Source organism: Oreochromis niloticus, linkage group LG15 (genome assembly GCF_001858045.2).
Source record: "Oreochromis niloticus isolate F11D_XX linkage group LG15, O_niloticus_UMD_NMBU, whole genome shotgun sequence".
Taxonomy (NCBI): domain Eukaryota; kingdom Metazoa; phylum Chordata; class Actinopteri; order Cichliformes; family Cichlidae; genus Oreochromis; species Oreochromis niloticus.
Window position 1 is genome coordinate 27,267,578 of NC_031980.2, and position 8,259 is coordinate 27,275,836.

At 39.4% G+C, this 8,259-nt stretch overlaps 1 protein-coding gene across 5 annotated transcripts in view; it reads right to left on the reverse strand.

Annotated features, from left to right (window-relative positions):
- Nucleotides 1-8,259, reverse strand: part of cnih3 (cornichon family AMPA receptor auxiliary protein 3) — a 159,716-nt gene that overhangs the window by 20,273 nt on the left and 131,184 nt on the right. For all 5 annotated transcript variants that reach the window (XR_002056632.2, XR_003214168.1, XM_005460249.4 and 2 more), the window contains exon 4: nt 234-346. Coding sequence is in view for 3 of the 5 variants with exons in the window: in XM_005460249.4 (XP_005460306.1) it covers nt 234-346 (113 nt within the window). In the remaining 2 variants the exon portion in view is untranslated. The remainder of the gene's footprint in view (nt 1-233; nt 347-8,259) is intronic.

The following is an 8,259-nucleotide window of genomic DNA, read 5'->3' on the forward strand; positions in this document are numbered from 1 at the left end:
ATTAATGTTTGGCTACATATATTGTATATGTTAGGTGAAAAATTCCTTGCTTGAGTCTCTTGCTAACAGATTTTCTTATAAATAAAATAAAATATCTGAATCATAAGCCTCATCTTTTAATCCAAATGTCTTTGGGTCAAAACAACCTTAGCCAATAAGATGCCATCTGAAAAATCAGGGCAAAGTGTACACATTCACACAGATACACATGGGACGATGGATTGGATAGTTACCTCCACGTGTTGTAGAAGAGCAGGGGAATGTTGAGGCCCACAGTCAGCCACTCCTGAGCACACAGGAACATGATGCAGAACAACACATGGATGGAGTACTCTGGCAGCACCAGCTACAGGACAGAGAGAAATAGGAGAAACATCGATTGCTAAAGTTAAAGACCTTTTCAGCAGGCTTATGTCTCCTTGTTGCATTACTTGGGACCATTGTTATCAGATATTGAGTGAGTGGCATTTGCTTTAAGACAAGGACTGAGTAATAGGCCAGGACTATATTTAATTAAACACAATGGCAGTTGGTGAGCAGATGCCACATTATCATTTTAATTCCCAACATTGCAGGAAAACACTTCATCATTAGCATTTAAATCCTTAACCCAACATATATTTACCCATTAAAAATCTGCTTATATGTGTAGGGATGTTTATCTTATTTTAGAGTTTAGACATGTAGGAATGTTTAGTTTGCTTTAGAGTTTAGAAATGTGTTAAGATAGAATGTAGAATTATGGTAGAGACACTGACACTGCCCTCAATATAATAAAGGCCTGATTGTGTCGTGAGCTTAGAAGTAGATTTGGAACTGGATAACTGTGGTCTGGAGGGGAGATGGTATTTATGGCCCCTAGGAAGAGACACATACCCACAGTGTTTTAACTGATATACTCCCACACCTATATGCACACTCACTTACGTGCACGCATATATCAGCTATGCACACACAGTCACTCACGAGCACTCACATAGACACGCGGGAACGCGCACATGTAGGCATTCACGTGCTCGCACACACACAAGTAAAAGTAGGTAAACATAGCACTTAGTTTTATGGCACCTCGTAGAGGGATTAGAAGGGGGGTCACTTATACAAAACTGCATGTAACAGACAAAGGGGTTGAGATCTGCAGAGAAAGTCCGGGGTTCTGTACATCTCCCTTCTAGAAGGTATAATCAATAAGTGTGTATTAATAAAGGTATTGTTAATTGACTACTGAGTCCCGGTGTTCTTTCTGGAAGCCTGACGAATATACGAACCGGGGTGAAACTGCTTTTGCAACATATGCAATTCAAACGGCCAAATGCCCCAATTTATAATATGGAGAGCTTTGCGTCATAATGGTTATTTCATATTGATGGCAGAGCTTTGTTGTTATTGTTATTGTCATAATTGTTAAATATGAAAATACATATAAAATTCCTTCTAAATATTTACATGTCAAAGTATCTTTGGTAAATGGCCTGCATGTATAACGCTTTACTCAGTCCCTAAGCACCCCAAAGCGCTTTACACTACATTCAGTCATTCACACACTGGCGATGGCAAGCTACATTGCAGCCACAGCTGCCCTGGGGCGCACTGACAGAGGCGAGGCTGCCGGACACTGGCGCCACCGGGCCCTCTGACCACCACCAGCAGGCAAACATGGGGTTAGTATCTTGCCCAAGGATATTTGGCATGCAGCCAGGAGGCAACCTGGGATTGAACCACCGACCTTCTGATTGGTGGCGGACCTGCTCTACCACCTGAGCTACAGCCACCCCGTTTATTCATCTTTATCTATCCTTTGCTTTTTGTGGTTCAGTTACTTAAGTTACTTTAGGTCAAACTAAACAGATATATATTTGCCTGCCAAAGGAGTTGGCGTGCAACCAGCATGGCTAAAACTGCTTGTCATGCAAATCCCTGTGAACACCTGAATACCCAGTATTTTTGTCCACTGAAATCAGTGGTAGCTCTTTACCACTTTACGAAATATAATTCACAAAGAAAGCCACTTCACTTTTCATGTATATTTAACAGCATACAGGGCGATGAATTATGGTACTATTCAAAACCGCCTGGCCTTGAACATTGCTCGGTACGCTGCCATAAAGAGGCAGTGTTCAGGATGCATTATTCAGATGGCTACACGTTTCCTAATAAAGGAGAAACACATTTCCATTGAATAGCTCTTTAAGTGCAGGAAACCAAAAAACTGCTGCTAAGACAAAACCTAAATATATCCATTCGAGTTCACACATTCAGCAGGGATGCAATGCACAATGCACATGCCAATGCAGCATTCATGTTGTACATTGACGACAACACAGACACACACACTCCTCTCCCACCAGGGATAAAAACTTATTAAAATACAAAGAGTGACACTGAGCTGAACAGCAGCCCTCTTGTTCAAATCCTTAATTCATGTTGGTTGACAGCACAGATGACGGTATAAACACAATCCATCAGTGCAGAAGACACGCAGCAAAGCTAAGCACTTAAAACATTTTTGCTGTTCTGGACATTTTTTTACTCTCAATGTTTCAAAGGATTTTAATGAACCTAAAGGCCTTGTTTAATGGTGTGACACTGGTCGCAAAATTGTAAAACAAGAGTAAACTCAGATGAACAAATGTATAAAATATATTATGTGTAATTCTGAATACTCTCAAAGGCTCAATCCAATCCACAGACAAATAAGTGCAATCTGAACACACGTAAAGCTATTTTACAAATGCAGATATCAAAACCTGAATAAACAACAGTCATTTATGCACAAGTTTAATTTCACAAATCTGATTATTTTTGTATTTAAAGGGTTTTTTTGTGTGTACAAATGTGTAAATATCTGGGCAAACAGGAATTTGACCACAAGAGGAAAACTACAGGTAACATCAGGAGGGCGTTCTACATGGAAGATTTGTTTGGGATCAAACTTAAGAAAGAGCTCTCTTTCTGGAGAATGTTGGCTACTGAGTATAAAACTCAGATCTGCAGTTTTCTACTGGGGGAATCCCACTAGAAACCAGTAGCCACGATAGTGTGAACAAGTCTTTTCTTTGGTCTGTTTGTTTTTAATTTCTTTTTCTTACTAGAACACCCTGTTGGCTGCTAAAGTGGCGACATCACACCTTCTTAAAAAACTGCACAAAAATTGTTCCAGGTGACAACACACATTTAGTTGACCTTCTAGCATCTCCAGCTAAAAGAAAACAACCAGGCACTGCAGCAAATGCTTACACTCTTACAAATGGGCATTCAAACAAAAGAGTTAAATCAAATGGTCTGATCACAAACCATTCAGTCAAGGTCAGCTGAGCAGCCATATTTATATGAACAGCTGTTTAGGAATTTGTCATCCTAATAAACTACTATTTTTTTATTGTGTGCTGTCACATTCAACTTGGTGACCACATAGTATAGTGGTTTACCCATTTGCATTACAAATAAAAGGTAGTTGGTTCAATTCCAACCAGCGACAGAAATCCCCTCTGGGCCATATCAGAAAGGGAAGTAGTGAGAACTCTGCGCAGCTGCCTGCTGTGGTGGTAGCTTCTGTTTCTTCACAATCATAAGTGCATAGAGCTTACTACTGAGATTGCTATCACTGCAACCACATACATGAATCTGTTACAGCTTTATAATTTATTTCATGGCTCAGAATGGAAATGCAAATACTGATAATTATTAAACCCATTATGCAGTGTTGGCAACTCTGCTGTGATTAATTTGCATTCATTGAATGTGTTCACAATACAGAAAGTATGTTTGTATGTGAAAATACATGTACATATATGTGTAGGGGGATTTTGTTTGTATGGCTCAGTGAGGATTATGAACTACACACTGACCCATTAAAAGGGAGTTTTTCCTTCCCACTGTCGCCAAAGTGCTTGCTCACTCTCTGTATATATATTATTGTAGGGTCTACCTTACAATATAAAGTGCCTTGAGGTGACTGATGTTGTGATTTGGTGCTGTTTAAATAAAACTGAATTGAATTGAAAAAAATCAAGACTATTGCCACCATTTTTGTGTTCCCTATGCACCCAGACTGCTATTCAAGGGTTGAGTCTTGTTTAGAATTAGGGTTCAGATATAAAGTTGTGATGGTTAACATTTGGGTACGCTTGAGAACACATTATTCATCAGTCATTGGCTGTCTTCACAAGCACATATAAAAAAAATTGTGTGTTGGAGCATATGCAATCAAATTACATGCTAATGGGTATCAAACTATATCTTTCTGAAGCTCTCTCTGCGTCTGTGTATGTGTTGACTGAAAACCCATCTGGGACTGCCTGGCAGGGACTGGAGATCTGTTTCTCTAGCTGTGGAGCCCAGGGGCCACCCTTACAACCATCTGATCCATCGTTTATCAGTCTTCACATGGGGCTCTAGATTTTACACCCATGTGAATACTTTTTAGAGCTTCCTCCACACCGAGCAGAGAGCACTCATGACATTTGTGCTATGACACTGAATGGATACATAAATGCATGAACATGTTTATTACTGTGACTAAAATATGGCAGGCACAAGTTAAAGATGCAATATGTGACATTACCATAGGTAGGAAACAACACCCCTGTAACACATGCCCAACCAAGCATCAGTCTCCAGAGACTGCACTTCTTCTGATTGCCACTTGAAGCTGGCACAAATAGTGAGTCAGTCACCATAGATTCCCATGTTGAAATGTTTACAGCATAAAACAGCATGTTTGTAGTCTTGTTTTAACCTGGATATTGGAAGTGTTGCCTTTCATGTTAACTATAGTTGTATGTTTGATATTTTCCTTGTATTACTGCAGTTCGTGGTGTAGACACTTTGTTTTAGGGCTGCACGATTAATCGTTAGAAAATCGCGATCTCGATTCATACTTATGTGCGATCTCATTTCCAAATGACAACGATTTAAAAAAAAAAAAAAAGAAAAGAAAAAAAGAAAAAAGACGACGACTATTGTACCGCATATTGATCCGGGACGTAATCTGCATGAAAACAAGCGCTCCCTCTTCCTGCTCAACAAATGACAAGGGCGGAGCCTTATACCACCTGATACAGAAGCTGTGCCATGATGCTCAAATTGGCAGGGAAAAAACAACGGAGAACACGTCAGGGATGACGAGAAAGTGACAGGAGAAAATTCATCCCGGTCAACCACCCAAACATCAATAACGGGAACCTTATACAGCGCCTATACTCGTCGAACTCCCGCAGGCACAAAGAAATTATGGAGGCTATTACTTATCACCTGACCAAAGATATGTCAACACTGTGCAAAACGAGGGATTTAGGAAAATGATCAACACCCTAGACAAACGCTACACAGTGTCGTCCAGCAACTATTTTTCTATTGTTGCACTACCTGCTCTATACACGCAGTGTCCAGCAACGGTGGAGACGGAATTTCAAGCAGTACAACATTTTGCGGCAACCACAAAATGTGAGGCATTTATTGTTTTTATGTTTATTTATAGTTTTTATGTTCAGTTTCAACTGTTACGAAGTTGATGTGCAGTTAATAAGTGCAATAAATATTTATATTGGAAAAGAAAATTGTGAGAGAATCGTGATCTCAATTTTAAGCAAAAAAATCGTGATTCTCATTTTATGCAAAATCATGCAGCCCTACTTTGTTTCACAGGTGTTCTTAAACAGGAAACTGCAGCTGCTAGCTGTTTGCTAGGCCTCACCTTCCACTAACTGGAGCTGCTAACCTGTCCAAGACATTTGTGCTGCAGTGTGCGAGAGTGCTATTGTAGTATTTTATCAGTTCCTATTAAGCAACAATTTAGCAAGTGTTTGTTGACAGTGCACTGCAACTGTACAGTTTATGAATGACTGCACTAGCAAGCTTGCTAGTCAAGCTCCCTAGAGTTAACTGATAAATCCACCCACTGTTACAAATAAGGCTGCTTCTAGCGCCAAAAAAACCCAACAGAAAATGTCAAGGTTCAAAATGCTTAGCCATCATGATGTCACCCACTGGTTTTGAAGTATGTTTTCTATATTTACATATACATAGATAGAATATCTATCTATATGCAAAGCTATTGCATTGGATTGAATTAGTATGTCAAGAATTCACCATAATTTGCTGCAGCATTTACATCATATTTAGAAAGTTTAAAAACAGCTTTATAGAGTTGCATCAGAAATTACACTCCTTGGAGTTACCACTCAGCTAAACCTCCTCCAGAATGTATAATTATAAACCGTGTGATTTTCATTTCTCAAGATTATGCTTAGCTCCAGTATCCCTCACATACTTGTAAAAACATAGGATGAGGATGATCTAAATTAACTGAGATTGATCACATTTTTTTCCAGTATCAAAGCAACAGTTATCTATTTATCTATGTAGATATTCTGCAAAGAGCATTTAACATGCTTTCTCTGTTGTTGTCTTTTCTAACAGTCAGTACTGAATGACTGTTAAATTAGGGTTGCTATTAAATTAGGGTTGCTGAACCACAAGAAAACTGATTAAATTACCATGAATAAATAATGTATTATACTGAATGTGTAAAAGAATCAAGGGATTAAAAAAGAATGATAGACATATGTCATAGGAATAATCACAGTTAGCGGGGGGTTTTTTGTAAAGCTTTAAAGTGGACGTGAAACACTACATGTATAAAGGCAAAGTTACATCATGGATTCCTGCTCTCAAGAACTAACAGTGATGTAACTCTGTCTGTGGAGCTGGATTTAGGATATAAGGGCTTAAAGTTTTTAAAAGATATATAGTGCCATCTTATATCAGTGGGTTAGTTGTTGATTGTGGTCAATAGACTTACATTAGTTTATGTTTGCTAATTAGTAACAGACCTAAAAATGAGGACACTGAAACTAACCCCTTTTATGTTAAGAAACCGAGGATATACTGTCCACTTTCACTCTCTATTCCGTAAGCAGTAAGTGGTTTTTTGTTGTTTGGCTAGCTGCACTGACACAGGAAAATGCACGTTAGCTGTAATGTTCATGCTTGTAAATAACTTTATGAATGAGGACAGTGTAAATGATTTTATTTTGGTCCCTGGTTTGTGTTAAATGAGAAAAGGCACCCATATCCATATGATTGAGTTATGAGGCTGTTGTGTGTGCATATGTGGTGGGATATAACAACACCTCTGATAAAATATCAGGCTTATATGATTATTCCATGATGCATTCAGGTAAGTAGGCTGATTTTCACACCTGAAAATGCCACCATTCCAATTAAAGGCTGTAGATGAATTGTTAACACGACATTCAGTTTGCTCAATTTTGGGTTTATATTCCACAGCAGCCCCAAAGCCGTAGCCAACAGTTGATTAGCTCGCTGGGAAAAAAGGGAAACAACTTGCCTGGCTCCTACCAAAGTTAACACACGGGCCACCAAATGCTAATCTTAAATTGAAAAAGGGGAAACAACTGGATTTTATTTATTAACTTTCTAGCACATGAACAACTTTTCGTAAAAACACCACTTGACTCAACACCACTACTTAGTTCTGGTGATAAACTATGTTGTAGGTTGTGATACGAGTATATACACGAGTAAAGGTGGTCGCTCCAGCTGTTTATTTCTGCATTATTTTCTGTATTGTACTTGTCCTCTTAGAAGTAAGTATTACTGCAAATCAATACTGATCAATGACCTTTATCCTGTGAGGAATCATTTCTATTCTGATTGGGAATGGTCTTTTAAAATGGCACCCATTCCCAGGGTACAACTGTCAGTAAATGCTTTGATGAGGATGAATCAAAACACCTATGGAGGACTTTGGGAAGATGAGTTCACTATTCACATCAAATTACCAAATATCTTTGGGAAGAATGGCGAGCCACTCTCCTCTGGTTTAAGAAACTTGGAGAAACCATAACAAGGTGGAGAGAAGCTGAAACTCTGCTCTGGTACAATGCGGTGGCCCAGGGCCTTAATAAGACCTCATGATGTCATTATATTAGAGTGGACATTTGTAAGAAACACAGATGTGTCTCTTTTCTCCTCCATCCATTGTATTTCCATCCACTGTCACTTTGTCTGGAAAACAGCCTATTTTCTTACAGGCGCCTTTTCCCTCTCATTACCCCTACGCTGAGGCAAATAGCTCCCAGACGCCTTACTGCATTTCGCCATCCAATGTGGTACATGTGAGCTCCTGCCCACGCTTCTTTCAGAACCCAAGTGGAGCCTGACAGGGCTGTCTCAAACTCGCCCTCAACCTCTCCTTGTCCAATTAGTGAGGCCACCTGCCATGGAGTGTGCTCG